Below are 19,523 nucleotides of genomic sequence, written 5' to 3' on the forward strand. Positions count from 1 at the left end.
TTTATTTTAAACCATCATGTTACATCTAACAAGGCAGTTTTATTTACACATTGCAAAAACTGAAATCGTAAAAAAAACTGAAAATATAAATTGCAAATTTTTTTTCCACAATTTAGTATTTTAAACATAAAACATTGGGCAAAAAAAAAAAATAACAATAACTAAAAACATTGTCGCCTACCAAAATTTTGAATAACAATAAATTATCAGTTTATAGAGAATGCCTTCAACCGTTATTTTTGGGCAAAATATGTAACAAAGAGAGCAACAATAATAACAACAGAAGAGTGTAAATGAAAAAAAAAAAACGGAAGTTACGCCATTTCAATTTTGACAAAATCAATGGTGGCTTGTCGATTTCCTTTGGGCAAAAAATATCATTATTATTGGATGTTTTTGTGTGTGTATTTGTGTTGTGAAACACATAAAATCTAAAAAAAAAGCACAAAAAGTGACCTCTCGCCCGGAAAAATCATAAAAATTGTTATAGTTGAACGGTTTGTTACGCTGATGAATTTTTATAAATATTCTTTTTTCCAGGAACCTGTTTTTTCTTTATCAATTTCGAGGACGACTGACTGTTTTTATGCATGAAAATTTGGCGCCTAAACAATTGGTAATTACATTACATACCTATGTGTGTATGTATGTGAATAAGAATGTCTCAGTAGTTTTCCAAGGAGTCAATGCATATGTATGTATATATTATTTTTTTTTTAAGTACAAGTCTATATGATTTCTAAAATCTGGTCTACCGACTCTCAAGTTTCTCGATTAGGGATTGTAGTCTATGTACTACAGGGCTTTAAATCTCTGATCCATATAGTTTCCATTCTTTGGACTATTCAATATATTGTCTCTAAAGAACTGTCTTTGAACTATATTAAATCTCTGAACTATAAAGTTTTTTTTTTTTAGTTTTTGGACTGTTCAATATAATTATGTCTTGGAATATGACCTTTGATGCTCTAGAGCATAGTCCCCCAAAAAGAGAGGGAACTAAAAAAGCACCACTACACACGCATAAGTGACGGTTTTTTCAACGAGATTGCACTGAAAAAAAGGTTTGGCTATTTCAAAGATTAAATTTCATTACAATAAAGTGGAAACTTTTATAAATAAAATGCAATCAATGAACATAAAAATAATAATTTCCTCACATAGTTATAACCAGGGAAACCGAAAACATGCTCTAAAAAAAGTGTTTTAAGCGCTTTAAATATGCCGTAAAAAACTCAAAATATGCTCATAAAATTTAAAATATATGCTCCAAAAATAAAATTTTTTATTATTTTTTAACATTGAAAAGCTCAAAAAAACTGAAATTGTAATGAAATAATAAATGTTTAATGTCATATTCTATATCCTACAAAATTTTTTATAAATGTTTCATATCATAGTTTGAAGAACTGGTATAATAGAATTCCGTTTTACGTTCAGATAACAAATAAATAACATGAAACCATTTGGTCCCCAAAAAACATATTTCATACGACAAAGTTTGACACATTTCTTCCAATTGTAATCATAGCTTTTAAACTGACATTTTAATCGGTGTTGTCATAAATTCCAATAATTAGTTTTTTAAACTATAAAAATGGATTGGTCTCATGAAATCAAAAGTAATCAGTTTTATGTCTGATTTAAAATATAATGCTTTATTGAATAAAAAATTATAACATAACGAAATTTTTTTTCAAAATTGTAAAATAGGCTAAAAAATTTAAAAAAAATAAAAAAATAGAATTTTATTTTTTTTAATAAAGTTTTGAAAAGAAAATTAAAAAATGTATAAAAACGAAAAAAAAGCGAAAACATCAAAATATGCACTAAAAGAGTAAAATATGCTCTAAAAACTCGAAAATATGCCTTAAATATGCTAAAAAGTCAAATCATGCAAAATTATGTTCTTATGGGTAAAATATGCAAAAATATGCTCTAACAAATCGATGCCAAAATTCTCAAATTGGTCTGAAACGTGTAAATATCTTATCCATGAGTCCATACGACGCACCACAAAAAACATGCATTTGCATATTTTGGTTTCCCTGGTTATAACATTTTGATTGAAAATGTACAAAAAAAAAACTACATTTACTTTTTATTGTTATGCATTTCACAAAAATATTCGCAGTGTACGTTGTTTTCGAAAGTTGTGTGTATGTTTTTAAAAATTGTGTTTGAATTTGGAAAATAAAGCGAAGTAGGTTGATTACTTTGTTGAATGTTGCCAAGCGACTAAATGAAAAGTTCGTTTACGATCATGTTGTGTACATGTGAATAGCAGAAAATCTTCGGGGACTATGCAATATTAATTTTTTAGATTCTAAAACATCTGATTATAAAGCCCATTGTCTCTTAAATATTATATCATTTAGAGTCCATATTATGGACCTCTGGACTGGACTACACATTAGTCCATTATCTCTAAAATGTTATATCTCTAGTCTTTTGATATTTTATAACGCATGTAAATCATATAAGAATCTGTATGTAATCTACAGAAAAGGTACTTTCAAAGAGTATTACTATTATTTAATGTACCACCCGAACTGCAGGGATATTCACGTGAATTTGATTTTTTGGTTGTTTTTAATGGTAGTAGTAGTTGTTGTTGTGGTCACTAACTGTTGTACATAACTGGTGGCTATAAAATGTTTTGGTTTTTTACCATTTTCACTTTAAATTACTTATGTGTTTTGAGCAAAAAAAAAATATTAGTTTGATATACGTATTTGCGAGAATAAATACAATTTATTGTCACTAGGAAGTTATGAATTCAAATATTTATAGGAAATTTATTTATAATTAAAGTGTAACAAAGAGAAAATCAAATTCATAAACTATTTTATATTTTTTTTTTACAAAACTTGTAATGTTTATGTCTATCGGTGTTTTAATGAAATTAAAATGTATTCATATGCATTAGGGGAGTATTATCTTTTGTAAAATATTTTTTTTTATAATTTTTAAATCTATTTTTTTTAATTGTGTACTTTGTTCCCTGACAATTTAAAATTACCAACTTTTTATTATAAACATTTATTTATAGTCAAAATTCAAAATGTTATAAAAATTAATTGTATGATATCAACATCATGCAAATCATTGAATATCGCATAACATTACCTCTTACCGTTGATGAGTATCAAGTGGCTCAATTATTTACTCTAAATGAAAGTTTAAAAACTGAAACCAATAACAAAAAAGCTATTGTATTACGAAATGAATATTTTAGCAATTATCCTCTTCTTAATAGTGGCAAATTTTCCAGCGGACAATATACTTCTAAAATCTATCAATGGTCTGCAAGAATACCACAATTTTTAAAAACAATTTTGGGTCAAGAAGCTTTGGAAGTACATGAGGAGGCCTGGGATGCTTATCCTTATTGTCGCACTATTATAACAAATTCTGTTTATATGAAAGATCGTTTCTATATAAAAATCGAATCTCTACATTTAGCCAATGATCGTGGTGATCAAGATAATGTCCATGAACTGCCAGAAGAGCTATTAAAGCAACGTAAAGTTATTCATATTGATATCGCCTATGATACTGTAAGTGCCAAAGACTATCAAGCTAATGAAGATCCCACAAAATTTCAGTCGTTAAAAACCGGACGTGGTCCGTTAGTGGGTTCATTGTGGCGACAAACCTGCCAACCAGTAATGACTTGTTATAAATTAGTGACTTGTGAATTTAAATCATTTGGTATACAAAATACTTTGGAAACATTATTACAAAGATTTGAAAGAAGAATTTTTACTAATTTTCATCGTAAATTATTTTGTTTAATTGATCGTTGGTATGATTTGAAATTCAACGATATGACAGTTAATGAAGAAAAATGCGAGCAGGAAGAACACAATAAAAGTGATAACAAGGATTTAAAGGAGGTAATAGATACAAAAGGAACGTTAAGGTATTAAGTTTTTTGGAAGCTTTCAATAAATAGGTTATATAAAGCATATGTTTCAAATTTGGTCCTTTGAACCACATGAAAAAAATTAATAAAAAACATTGTAATTATAAAATAAAGAAAATCTTTTGTAAGAAATTATAAGAATTCATTTCACTTAATTCTGCTATGTATTTACTTACGATATGTTCGAACCCTAATGGTCCTTCGAACATCAAAAAAGAAAATAAATTGAAATATTTAACAAAGGTTATGTTAATATTAAATCCATGAATATTTCATATAAAGTAATAATATTAATATATTTAGAGTAGTTTGGCACCAGTAAGGAGTACTCTTTACACTTTTGTGCGGAGGAGTCACAATAATACCAGGGTAATACTATGTATTCACTTCACCTCTATAAAATCTATAATAAACTCTACGACAACTTCCTAAAATTATGTAATTATATCCCAATTACCTTCATGCATAATTTTCGTAACTGTCATAGATGCAATTATGTTTCATTTAAAATATAATTTATCTTAAAATCGTTTAGAAAAAATTTTCGTACTAGTAGAAAGCTAAAATACATTAAGCCATTAAATGTGATTTTTTTTAACTTTATTTTGTTAGTTCTATAGCATACATTTAACATCACTCATTTGTACAAACATGCATAAAAAAGGACATCCAGTTTAAGGTTCATAGTCGTTTATAATACATGAATATACAAGTAAAAATAAAAATGAATGAAATTAAAATCCCCCAAAAATCCACACTAATTGCTAAACCAACATGGTAGACACAAGAATATAGTTAGAATTGAACACACAATCTCATAGATACAAGACTGAATATAAAGTACAATTGACCGTTTTATTATTTTAATTATGCATAAATGTGTACTTTATAACTTATGAGCAGAGTAAATTTGTTTACCGCACTTAAGTATACTTATTTCATACCTACTATATAGTAGATGGATAGAAGATGTACATACATACATGTACATAGTGGGTAGGTATATTAGACTGCCACAAGTTTAGATAAGGTGGTTTAGTTCCTATTTAAAAATGATAGGTCTCTAAAGATGAACACCTCAAGACAGCATTCATATTAGGATGTTTACTTTCAAGATGAAATAAATGTTAAAAATTATAAAGTTTTAATTTTTCATTGAATCATAACCGTTTATGTCTAAATTCAAAAATTAGTTTGCACTCATTCGAAGATGAGTATTATGTTATTATATGTATATCGATAAAAATATGTATATCAGGTCAATTAAGAACTGAGCTATTCCGAATGTAAAAGCGTATAGTGCCAATTATAAACCGACCCAACAAATTATGATTGTTTTTTTTTCGAAATTGATCACTATAGCCTTTTTTGTTTGCTAGTTATAACTCTGTTCCGGAAGAGTTTTGTATCAGGTCTAAGTGAAATCCTGAACCTGGATCTTATAGAAATTGAAATTTTGAACATTAAACCCAATATTTCTTCTATTCTATTTTCTTAATTTGATTTAAAATTTAAATTCATTATGCTATATCTTAATATCTAGCATATAATTGACACGAAAAGATGAATATTTTTTTCCCCGAAAGTAGAAACATATGTTCGGTAAAAATGTCAAACTTTGACTCAATGCAACTCAGTATGTACTTGACCGAACTGGTTGAAAAATTGTATCTCAACTACTATACCGCAGCTAAAAATTGTAATAGTTCTACACCTAGTTCTAGAACTCATGATTATAGCCTGAACTCGGAACTAGTTCTAGGGAAGCTTTCCATTGAACTAGTTCCTTGAAAACTCTGAAGAAGTATTTTAGAAGCATAACAATGTTCCGAGGAACAGGTACCAGTACTAGTTGCGACATCACTTGTTTGTTGTTTAACAATCTATAGCGGTTCTCTTTGTATTCGTTCTTGAACTAATTGTTTTAACAACAAGTTCTAAAATTTTTCCTGGGCTAATTCAAATTTCATCTCGATCGGAAGAAAAATCTGATCCCGTCTAATACCACATGCAAATTTATTTTGTTTGTTATATAAAAGACTCATTATAATAAAATCTAGTTAGGAGAAAGTATTTTACAAATCTTTACTTATAACAATAAAAATTCTTTTAAATTACATAATTTCCCTTTGAAAATTTATTTTTACCTTTTTATATATTTCTCACCACAATGGAAGAACGTGTCCATAAAATAGTAATAGACAGTATGTTTATAGTAAATATATGTAGTAAATATGTAATTTGATTTTGTATGTGTCCCTTTCGTTTAGGTTTTATTGTGTGGTTTTGTTACACTTTACTCTTTTCTGTTGTTTTTCACATTTAAGTAATAAAATTTTAATACAGAGATTTCTTTTGAAAATTATATTATCAAAATCAAAGAGAACAACAAATATGTTTGTTGTTAGTCGTAAAAATTTCTTCTATACAAATCGAGAAATTACGAGTAATAAACCTTAATTGTTACTTTAGGCCAATGCAGGTTATGATATAGTCATAATAAATGAAGATTGACCCATTCTTTTACTTTTTGAAAGGGAAGCACAGTGAAATAGTGCGTGAAATTTAATCAAATTTAAAGTATACATACATATGAAAAAGGAGAAAATAAGGATATAAAAGAATATGGAACGCGTTCTATCGAAAAGGGTGTAATGTAAATTTTTAGAACTAAAGGATAGTAGAGACTTTAACGAGAATTTAACGTTATTTTAAATGAAAAGTATTGTCTTCCAATTTAAAATTAGAATATTGAAGTTTATTTTAAAATCAAATTATCCACAAAACCACTGTTTCTATCATAATTGTTCTGTTTCATTTTTATGTTGATACTTTCAACTTAATTGCATTTTAGTTATAGTCATATAACCAAAATTACCAAACAAATTTTGCCACCACCTCCTCCTCCTCCATAAAAAAACATACCCAAACAATTTAGAAAACATGTAAAATTAAATATTTATTAAGTTTTTGACATACATTTCATATTCAATCTATTGGGTTCTTTAAATTTTACTTGTTAAATAATGTGTAATTTGTTAAAATGAATAAAAATTATGCTCTGGTCCTTTATTTCAGTTCGATAATGTCCCAAGTGCTTTTGGTTGAATGAATGTGTGCAGGTTTTTCGTTGACGCAGCGGTCGGATGTGCCAAACAATTTACAATAATGTGCACAAAAATTAAATTTTATTATATTCTATTTGGTTTATTTTTTCGAGTGATTTTTTTTTGTCTACGTATTGTGTTTGTTTTAAAGTACACAAAATTTGCGGTCCACTGTTAATGCCTTTCGTAACAACATCATGTGAAATTTTATTTCATTTTATTGAATTACATCTTTTTTGTCATTACACAAAAAAAGTTAAAATCATTTGAAATGAAATATAGTTGTAAAGATAATTTATAAAATCTTAATCTGGCTTTAAAACCGCCAGTTAAGAACAGAGAAACAATGGAAAATCGTTTCAAATATCATACAAGAATATTATATGCCGAAACGTTAATTTCAGAAGGTGATATCGAAAGTAAATAAAGGGGGTTTGAGCAAATTATGGAGATGACCCATTTTCATTGATATAATGCTATATTAATGAAATTTAGTTGATATAATTTCATTTAAAATCTACTAAAATAATTTTATGAGGGAGATTTTCTATGGGGATAGAGTAAATTTTAGACATATGTTTATAAATGATTTCTTAAGACATAAAACGATTTTGAGCAGAATTTTTACTATATTGCTTCCGCAATTAACATATTTATGACTATTTAAATTGTATTCCGGAGGCCACTTATGTATGGACCGATATTACCCATTTTCAATACATAACAGTATATTTCAATGAAGAATATAAGGCCCTATCGTATCTATAACAGACAGACGAACGGTTCGTCATAGAATTTAATAAGGATTCAGAATATATACTTTTGTGGGTCTACCAATATACCCAATTAAAAGAATAATCAAATTAATACCAATAATTAAAATATATTTTAAAATTAATTTATAAATTATATGAAAGAATTTTATTTTGATAAAAATTAAATTTTAAATTAATAAAATTTTTAATCCAATAAATTAACGCTTCCATAAAAATAAATAATAACATTAATTAACACAATTATAATAGAAATAATAGAAATCATTAACACACGATAATAGAAATAACAAATTATTAATTGTATAAATGCATACGATGTTAGATGAACAAAACAAAAATAAAGTCCTATTGACAATTAAAGAATTTTTTTTTAATTATTAACTTAAATAAATTTTTGAGTGTAATTAAAATTCGTTACAGCCAAACAAATATTTATATAATTTTAACATTTTGTAATACTCCTTTTTGGATGGACAAAAATTGTTTTTCATTTATTAATGTCGTGGGAATTGTGAAAATATTTAAAATCTATTTCATTACGTCCATACTTTTTCTATTTTATGAGCAGGACATCATTAGGATGGTTTTAATTTATATGAAACTTTTTAAATTTTAAATATTTTAGAGAAATTGTAAACCAACTTCAATATCAAATTACTAAGATAGTATGGCCGAACATGTGATATCCTATATCAAAATTATAATGTGTTTTTTTAATAAATCATTTACATTCAAATTGAACTTGATTTTTTAAGGAAGAAAATAGATTTTTGAAAAAGGTTTTATATAGGGAATATCGCCAATATCATTTAGGCTTATACTACATTTATTTTTACTTATTTTATATGAAAATTTTATTGTTTTTTTGTCCTATAATTATCATTTGCCATAAATTTATCATTTTCAGTGACTTACTAACTATAATTTCTCATTTATTATTATTTTTTTTGTTCAATTTTTATTTTAGGGAAAATCTTTACAAATATTTGAATCTGTTACCTTGAGAAAATAAAATGACAAGGAGAAAAATGTTAAATATAAAAAAGTAAAACTTAAATAAGTAGTATATGCACGACTAAACTGAACTGTTTTATTTCTTCACACTTTTTTACATTAAGTAAATTTTTTTTAGATTTTTTTGTGGCAAATACTTATAAACAAACATACCACTAGCTGCAATTTTAAATACATATTCGCAAGTTAATTTTCGGTCTGCACGAAATGTAAATACAACTGCCGTTTTTGTATGAATGATTTTTTTGTTTGTTACTCTTTATAAATCTAAGTTTGTTCTACTAGTGAAAGTTCTATATGCAGTTCTGTTTTTTATAAAATTATTTTTTTTTCGTTTGTCAAATGTAATAATTGTGTTAACATGCGATTTACAGGAAAAAAAAAAGAAAAATATGTATCTACATAAAACTGCTAGTATTATAGAAAATTGCATTTAGTTTTAAGATTTTTTCTCGATTTTATGTGCATTTTTTTCGTTTATACTTTTTTCACATTTACTTTTTCTCAGTCCATTTTGGTTTTCGTTTAAAACATACGGACAGTATCATCTACAACTTGCATGTTGGTCATGCATAATAATGTGTTGACTTGCCTGACTATGGAAGACAAATACACTTATACCATATTCTAACACACTAGCCCTTAAGGATCAAATAGAGCACAAATATATGATTATTAACTAAACTCACTTATAAGCTTTATAACACACACACACACACTCATGAACATTTAACTTGGATTTGGAAGGAATAGCAGGATCTTGATAATTGAAGTGTTTGTGTGTGTGCTAGTGTGGCTTTTATTAGTAAAAGCGTTAACCATGAAAATAGCTTTAAGAAATGCATGACAAAACTTAAAAATATTGGTTTGATTAGTAAAATGCTACTGGATAAAAAGTTTTGCCAAATGGTAATGATACTGTCACAATTTAAAAATTGAGTATTGTTAATTTTGAGAATTTATGATGCATAATCAGATATTATTACTTATATTATTTATGTGAAGAAAATTTGTGGAGAGTTTTTACACAAAAATTTTATATAAAAATGTATCGAAAGTTTTCGCTATGGAAGTTATTTGTAATTTTTCATATAATTTGACATGAAAAGAAAAATTTTTTGAAAAATTATAATTGTTTTTAAAATGATATTTTTCACTTTTCTATAGAAAACACGTATATATCTGAATTAAATGGGTAAAATTTTAGTATCATATGTCGATACTAATATGAATATCATGATGTTTTTTACAATAGGGCCTTTAATTAGAGTTTGGTTCAATAACAGACTTTTGTAAAGAAACAGATATTATGAGAGAAAACACAGGGTTGTGTTCTAGGAGAAACATATTATGGTAAAATTATGATTGTAGTCTAAATATATTATGGTTATTGTAACAATAAATATCATATTATGATTAAAATGAGCTAAATCTTTTACCATAATATTTTTTATTTACCATAATATTGTTTGTTATACATGATTATATTATGATCTAATCTGTTCAAAATGTCGTTAAAAAAATACAGTAAATTTACAGTTTCTAAAAATGTAAAAAACCTACATTACACTATACGATTTACAAATTTTAATTTGATTCACAAAAACATAACTACATTATTCTATACCAACTGAAATACTTGTACATATGTATAACGATATAAACCAAATGAGAATTATTTGAACTCATTTTATTGTCACTTAAAACAACACACACACAAAATAATATGTATGAGGTGTGTGGTTAAAGTAGTTTCGTTGTTGTAGCAACAGACATAGAACAACATATAATGGTTATTTATAACAACATAACATACAATTGTTATATAGCAACATAACATATTATGGTTATTTGTAAGTTTAAATATTTGTTAGTAACATCACATGTGTTCATTGTTACCATTAGTTAGTTATTGAAAAAATTATTATTTTTCAGTGAATCATACTCAAATTTATAATTGTCATGAACATGAAAATGATTACAGTAACAACAATATTGTTTGAATAGAATTAAAATAACAATTATATGTTTTTGTTAACAATATGTTGTTACAGTGAACATAGTTTAGTTATAGTAACAATGTCGAATGCAAAAAAAGAACTTCCAAAAAAGTAGTAGAATTTACTCCATGGAAGAACTAAAAAGGCCTAAAGAAATCATACTTTCAACATGGGAAGTGAAATTGTAATATTTTAGAATACTTAAATAATATTAAGACACATTTAATACAAAATACCAAAATTAACATTTTTTAAATCTAAAAAAATAAGAATAACAAAATGTATTTTTAGCATGGAACAAAAAAATTGTATTATTTGCTCCTTTTGGAAGTCATTAAACATCACTTCCACAAAAGGAAAAATAATCACTTAGTGTTGCTTTTGAAGTGATGAAAAATGTTATTCTTTTCAAAATACTTATTTTAGGAGGTTACAATTGAACACATTGACAAGTTTTTGCTGGGTATTTTTCAAAAGTGTTGTATGAATTCCTTGTTTACTAAAAATTTAAATTAATTTCCTATCCACAGATGCTTAATATCCTACAATTTTCTTATGTGAAATTAATTAGGGAATAATAACATAAGTATCGTATCGTTTCAAACGAAATTCATATTACGATTTCTATTTTTTCTAAATTTAAATTTTATTTCCTTTATTATTTTATAATTTTTCATATTTTTTTCTAGTTAGTTTTATTTCTTTTAGTTTAATTTTTTTCATTTGCTTTTACACTTAAGCACAATGAATTTCCAACTTTATTATTGAACTCGTAAAGAAATTTAACAAAATGTTGCAGAATTTTTGTTAGTGCAACTATATTGCAATAACATTTCAAAATAAAAGACGAAGAGTACGCAAATAAAAATAAAGAATGCTAAGACATAAGTTGTTAAAGGAGAATTTTTAACAATTTGTTACAAAAGAATACCAGTTGGTATCATAAAGTTTAGTTGATTTTGTTTTTTTTTTTTTTTTATAATTTTACAACAATTTCTTAGTTGCCATTGTTATACTAAAGCAGATCTGCAACACTAACTCTACACCGAACAACTAACTAAGAAAAAATGTTCAAGGCAAATAATTTATATTATGACGTCTGTCAGTAGCAGTTGTAGAGAGAAGTGTAGTAGGAAGTAAATTCCATTTATCCAAAAATATTGATGGATCTAAAGTTTATAAGTAAAGTTAAGTTAAAAATGTGGGTGTAAGAGAACTTTTTCGAGTTAGATTTACTCGTATAAGTACTCTACTGTTATATTTGGTTCTTCTTTAAAAATGTAGTAAAAACATAATTCATTTCAAAACTTTGTAGTACAAAATTTTTCTTATATAAAAAATATGTGACTTTATAAAAATTATTAAAAAAAAGTAGTAGATGTTATTTTTTAATATTATTGCAATCAACTTTATAGCATTTTTGCTAACATTTTGAATTATGTTTAAATAGTTTGATAGTTTCATCTCTGCTATTATTATTAATATATTTGTGTTACTATTAAAAGAGTTTTGACAAATAAATATTTGTGTTTACATTAACACGTCCATCATGTTGATTAAAGTAGTTAACAGATATTAGTTTATTTATTTACCTATTAGTAGTATTTATGTAAATAATTTTAACTTGTTTCGTTTTATTTAATTTATAAAACACCATTTCCAGGTGTATATTATAAAAGAGATTGGCAAATCTATAGTCTGCTGGAATAAAGATCGGTTCATAACCTGGACTAGAAAGGAGTGTATAGACTGAACTATTGACGATTGAGTCTACGACTTGAAGTATATACTAAAGACATTAGTCTGGCCAATAGAAAATTATATATTCTCTACTACAGAAAATTATACTATGGACAAGTCTATAGTCTGGACTATAAGTATATAAGCTTTAGAAAAGCCATAAATTCCATAAAATATAGACTTGCATATAGTCTAGATTACAGACCATAACATGTCTATAGTCAGGACTTTAGTCAAGAATATAGACAAAACAATAGTCTGCATTATAGACAAGACTATAGTTTTCGTTTTAGCCTGGACTATAGATAAATTTATAGTCTGGAGTATATCTGTAGTCTGGACTATAGGTAAGTCTGTAGTCTGGAATATACGCAAGCCTATAGTCTGGACTATATATGAGACTATAATGAGGCCAATTGGCGATCGGATAAGAAAGTTTGTTTTTATACCACTATAGTGGGGAGGGTATTATGCGTTTGTGCTGAAGTTTGTAACACCCAAAAATATTGGTCCTAGACCCACCTTAAAGTATACCAATCGCCTCAGAATCAATTTCTGAGTTGATTTTGCTATGTCCATCTGTCCGTTTGTCTGTCTGTTTGTCTGTGTGTCCATGTAAACATTGTGCGCACGCTACAGGTCGCAATTTTTAAGATAATTTGATGAAATTTGGCACATACTCTTTTTTTGGTTCAAGGACGAGCGCTATTGAAAATGGTTGAAATCGGTACATTATTTATCCTAGCCCCCATACAACCGTACCCCCCGAATCGGGCCTTTAGGCTCATAAGTACGTTAAATGTTTTATAATGTCAACAAAAACAAGCAAAAATTAGTTTTATAGAACAATAAATGACAATAATAATTTTTATTGTGATCGGGCCTCATTTGACCCTAGCCCCCATACAGACTCCCCTTCAGAAAATAACTTGAAGGTCAAAATTAACTTATAATTACTTATAAAACGATTAAAATCTACATAAATGACTTTGTAGTAAACGTAATTTCATCTACCAAAATTTATAAGGATAGGCCCATATTTACCCCTTCTCCCCTATGAGCCCTTTTGTAGAAAATCTGTTTTTTTGTCAACAATAAGTAAAAATATTCCACAATAAAACAAATTATTATTTAAAAAAAATCAAAATTTTAACATACTGACTGGTGTAGGGTATCATATAGTCGGCAATGTCCGACTATAAATTCATACTTGTTTTATATTACATTAATTTCTAATAGGTCCTAAATTCCCACCGGTAAATTTATTGCAGGAATATACAATCAGATCGACGGGTAAAAAATTTTAGAAAAACAGACAATTACTCTTCCCATTAAAGCTGTAGGGTAAACGAAATAAAAATAGTGTCAATATCACATTTATTTATATTAACGTAATAAATACAACCATGATCTTGACATTGACCGTGTATATGCAATGAAATGAGTAAATGACAAAAACAACTTTCATTCAAACACTTTATAAAATCCAAGTCGTCGACTTCATAAGTCTTAACAATACTTAAATTTAAAAATTTTATGGTTATTGTTATTACGTTAAAAAAACAAAAACAAACTCCAGCTGTGTATATTTTGTGGCCAACGTTTTAGATCTATGTTGTCTGTATGGATTTATGCAAATTAAGTTTAAATAAAAGTGGCTTTTAATCGTATGCGATAATAAAATTGTAAGCTATAAAAATATTTTACCAACTTAACAACATAAATATTTTCATAAATTAAATTGAAAATAAATCTTTTTTGTTTATAAAAGGAGAAATATACATGTTGAGCTAAAAACTTTTAATTTTGCTATTATTAATGGAAATAAAATAGTAAACTTAATTTAAATTAATGTAATAAAATGCAATACAGTGTATTACTAAAATGTATATCCTTATGTTACATATGTATGTATGTGTAAAATACATTTTTATATATTCATTTTGTGAATTTTTCAACCAAAAATTTTAACAGCTAAATAGCTTTTTCGAGAGCTTAATATTTTTCTTTCTTCCCTACAACTCATAATAATAGTAATAATGATAATGCTTAGGTTTCACTTAATAGAAGATTGAAATATTTTGTGTTTATGAATGCAGAATATCTTGTTAAAATATAAACAAATTACAATAAACACCCGCGGTTCTAATATCACATAATAACAAATATGTATGTAGTTTCAACTGTAAAATAGCAATAGAAAAGGCGAAAATTTCTATGCATTTAGTACTTATAATGAAGTATGTACGTTTTTGTGTTTTGTATGTTGTAACAACAACATGCAGCAGTTGCAACAATAGCTAAACAAATTTAATCAACATATACAAAAGAAAAGAAACAAAACCTGTGTTTTATTGTGTAAGTGTGTTTGTTAAAAAGTATACATACACAACTTGCCATGCTATTCAATACATTCGTACATACATACCTACATACATATCTACATACATACATACATACATACATACATACATACATACATACATACATACATACATACATACATACGTACATATGTATTTTATAGATATTGTTAAATGATGAGAATTCTAAAGGATGTTTAAAGTCAGTGTAGGTATAGTTATTTACATTTTCACATACTTATATACCTTATGTAAATATAATGTGTAATGCACATACAAACACATACACAGTATATGGGTTAGAAGTTTTTTCCTTATTTTAGATATATCAATTACTTTTATACTGTTACAACTAGTGAATATTATAAATTGTATGTCACTATGGGTTAAAAAATGCAATGTTTTTAGATACACGGTGTGACAAATTACAAATAGAAAATATATTTCCCAATTGGTCTTGTGTAATTTGTCGGTCAACTAGAGTAATTCATAACACCGAAAATCGCCAGTATTTTTCATAAAAAGAATTTTTAATTATATTAAGTGTCATTCACAAAAGGTCTTGAAATTTCAAAATCATGATGATCCGTCCATTCTCTTTATAAAATATTTATGAACATTTCTGTTCATAACAAATATATCTCAATACGTTTTCCGCTGATCAAAACTGTTTGATATGAAAAATGTCTGTAAATCGTTTTGATTGAAAAATATAATAAGCCTTTCATACCTAACCATAGTGCAATAACAGCTAGTTCCTTTCGAGTAGTTGCTGCACATCAAGGAAAGTAATAATGTGGTAAAACGATGACGATAAAGTTGGCGTTTGTGGAGGAGCATACAATGCAAACATTGAATATTTGTTTCATCATCATCATCATCATCGTTGTTACTCCTATATGAGAAAACAAGTAAACTTGCACAATACATTACAAAACTAAACTATTGTTTTAGCTAAAGTTTCTGTGTAATAAAGTGAACAGGGGAAAAAGAGTGGTGATTTCTTCAATCATCTCACATTCATCCATACACACATGGAATTTGTTATTTTACAATAGGTATGTATGTATACTCCAGCATTGTTTGCCACCAATGTTTGTTCTTCTCGAATGGCTGCATGATTGTGTTTTATTGTTTCATTGGTTGTTAAACATTTATGTTGAAAAGTAATTTTTTGCTGTTGTTCTTTCTATTCAAGATTTTGCAGATAAAGTAAATGCAACGTGTATAACGATAGAACCAAGCAAAAACTTGTTAATAACTTTCAATTGTAATCACTTATCTATTAATATACCTTCCAATTATTACTATATGTCTATTGCCCTGATTACATAAAATTAATAAATTTTAGCTGTTTTTTTTTTAATTAATGAAAGTTGTTGCTGGGAAGTTTTTATAAATATATTTTTAATTTATGGATAAAAATGTAAATGTTTAATTTTTCAAAGTAAATTTTCTTGAACACATTTTTTAATTAAAAGGTGAACAATGTAGGCCTTATTCGCAAACTTTTCTATTGTAGTGACAATAGAAAATAACTCTTTTTGTTTATATGGGTCAATTAGTTTGAACTAATAAAAATTTAAATTTTTGAAATTGTTAAAATTTTTTGAAATATAAGGCTCGAATGTATCTTCATACAAGAGTATAGATACTATTCATTCATAAGGACGCTATATAAATTGATTGATATATTTCGTATTTTAAAAACATCATCAAAAACGCTTACATCTTCAATAAAGAGCAATAGAGTGTAATGATAAAATATTGAAAATTTTAATAACTAATATTAAAACCATCAAACATTACTCCCATATTTTAAATGTTTATTCTACTCATAATTGCATGACCTTGAAACTTAACAATTAAAAAAACAAAATATCAAAATTTTAAAGACGCTAAATTAACAAAATTTATTTTATGAAAAAATAAAAAATAAAGTTATTAAAACTGTATTTAAGTTTTAAGTAAAAAATGTCTATATTTTCCATTAACTTACAACTTTGCTACAAAATGATTAAGACTAGTCGAACATTTTTTTATTATAAGTACATAGTACATACATATACTTTCATATAATTTTTTTTGTCGCTGCTTTGTTTTTGCAATTATATGACATCAAATTTAAACTTTCTTATTTAACTGCTGATGTTGTCATTTTTTTTCATCATTCTTATTTTATCTAACCGCCTGCCACCCAGCCATACACAAGTACTCATACATACATACATTTTCCTTAGAGTTTTCATTTACTTAAAGAAACGGCACTTGGTGACAAAGAATAACTTTGACAACTTTTGTTTTAAGTTTCTTCTTCATTCTTTTTCCTACTTTCTGTTGAGTTTTTTAGTTTTCCTTCCCAGATTCCTTTTCAGAACATAATAGTGTTGCAATTAAATTAAATATTTAACTTGATTACAGTTACTCATTGTATTTTGTAACTAATGTTTTTTGTATACTTATATATGTATGTATGTTTTGTTAGATATGTATAGAATGTTGTTCAGCAATAGTTTGAAAAGGCTTTATTGTTGCTTAAGAAAAATTAATAAGAAATATTATTTCACCACTTCTCAATGGCTACTGCATTTTGTAATATATATAACTAAATTATATAATTCTCATTCAGCTAACAATATTTTAGGTATATTTGGAGTAATTTTAAAAAATAATCAATAAAATTTTCAAAAATTATAAACACCGTTCAGCGGACAAGTCTATAGACTACTATATGGACTATACTCTGGAGCAGGATATAAACTGGACTATAAACTAAAATATATACTAGACTATATACTATAGGTTAGACTTTGCACCAGACTATAGACTAGACTATAGACTAGACTATAGACTAGACTATAGACTAGACTATAGACTAGACTATAGACTAGACTATAGACTAGACTATAGACTAGACTATAGACTAGACTACAGACTAGACTATAGACTAGACTATAGACTAGACTATAGACTATAGACTAGACTATAGACTAGACTATAGACTAGACTATAGACTAGACTATAGACTAGACTATAGACTAGACTATAGACTAGACTATAGACTAGACTATAGACTAGACTATAGACTAGACTATAGACTAGACTATAGACTAGACTATAGACTAGACTATAGACTAGACTATAGACTAGACTATAGACTAGACTATAGACTAGACTATAGACTAGACTATAGACTAGACTATAGACTAGACTATAGACTAGACTATAGACTAGACTATAGACTAGACTATAGACTAGACTATAGACTAGACTATAGACTAGACTATAGACTAGACTATAGACTAGACTATAGACTAGACTATAGACTAGACTATAGACTAGACTATAGACTAGACTATAGACTAGACTATAGACTAGACTATAGACTAGACTATAGACTAGACTATAGACTAGACTATAGACTAGACTATAGACTAGACTATAGACTAGACTATAGACTGACTATAGACTAGACTATAGACTAGACTATAGACTAGACTATAGGCTAGACTATAGACTAGACTATAGACTAGACTATAGACTAGACTATAGACTAGACTATAGACTAGACTATAGACTAGACTATAGACTAGACTATAGACTAGACTATAGACTAGACTATAGACTAGACTATAGACTAGACTATAGACTAGACTATAGACTAGACTATAGACTAGACTATAGACTAGACTATAGACTAGACTATAGACTAGACTATAGACTAGACTATAGACTAGACTATGGACTAGACTATAGACTAGACTATAGACTAGACTATAGACTATAGACTAGTCTAGTCCATAGTCTAGCCTATAGTCTAGTCTATAGTCTAGTCTATAGTCTAGTCTATAGTCTAGTCTATAGTCTAGTCTATAGTCTAGTCTATAGTCTAGTCTATAGTCTAGTCTATAGTCTAGTCTAGTCTATAGTCCTACTAGTTTTCAAAATTTTGCCAATAATGTAAATTTCTATTTTTATTCAAAATCTATGATTTAAATCCTTTAAATTCTGTATTTTAAAGGCACTGATTCACAGTGACTTATACATAGTGGGTGAGTTATTTTTTATTCCTGTTTTCATTTTCTTATAGATGAAACCCTCGATTATTTTTTATAAAAACCAAAATTTTTTCATAATATATATGTTTCTTTCAATGTTGCAAATAGCATTTAGCTTGTACTGTTCGGTGTCTTTTCATTACACCCTTTTTAAGGCAAGTGTTAATAAAATAAGTATAGAAAGTTCAAATTCAGTTTTGTAACAAAAATATTTTTTTAATTAATTTTATATAATACATATTTAAAAAATATGTCTGATTCTAGGAAATGCACCTATGCCACTATCGGTCCTTGTTGTGCAATCCTTTAACATAGTCCTTGGTGGGATTCGTATCACGACCCCTGAACTGATACATTACAGCTAAACTACAAAGGCACACTAATAATAAGTTTTCTTGGTTTACATGGTTCAAAAAACATATATTTAAAGGTAAATATTGCAGGGTATCACTAATTCTATATAAACATCTGATAAAGTATGATTACTTGTTTCTTTCCACAGCAATAATAAGAATTTGTTTCTTTACTCAAAATTCC

The 19,523-nt window shown here is 26.9% G+C and overlaps 2 protein-coding genes across 2 annotated transcripts in view; one reads left to right on the forward strand and one right to left on the reverse strand.

The window, feature by feature from the left end:
- Window positions 1-19,523, reverse strand: part of LOC111690408 (serine-rich adhesin for platelets-like) — a 98,792-nt gene that overhangs the window by 12,963 nt on the left and 66,306 nt on the right. The window lies entirely within an intron of this gene.
- Window positions 625-4,037, forward strand: LOC124419851 (phosphatidylinositol transfer protein alpha isoform-like). The gene is made up of 2 exons (XM_046950670.1): window positions 625-694; window positions 3,053-4,037. The coding sequence occupies exon 2, from the start codon at window positions 3,099-3,101 to the stop codon at window positions 3,930-3,932; it is 834 nt and encodes a 277-aa protein (XP_046806626.1). The 5' UTR covers window positions 625-694; window positions 3,053-3,098; the 3' UTR covers window positions 3,933-4,037.

Source organism: Lucilia cuprina, chromosome 4 (genome assembly GCF_022045245.1).
Source record: "Lucilia cuprina isolate Lc7/37 chromosome 4, ASM2204524v1, whole genome shotgun sequence".
NCBI classification, from domain to species: Eukaryota; Metazoa; Arthropoda; class Insecta; order Diptera; family Calliphoridae; genus Lucilia; species Lucilia cuprina.

What these genes read in the sequence shown, in the direction of transcription:
- LOC124419851 (XM_046950670.1), top strand. Translation starts at nt 3,099, where the DNA reads ATGCAAATCATTGAATATCGCATAACATTACCTCTTACCGTTGATGAG.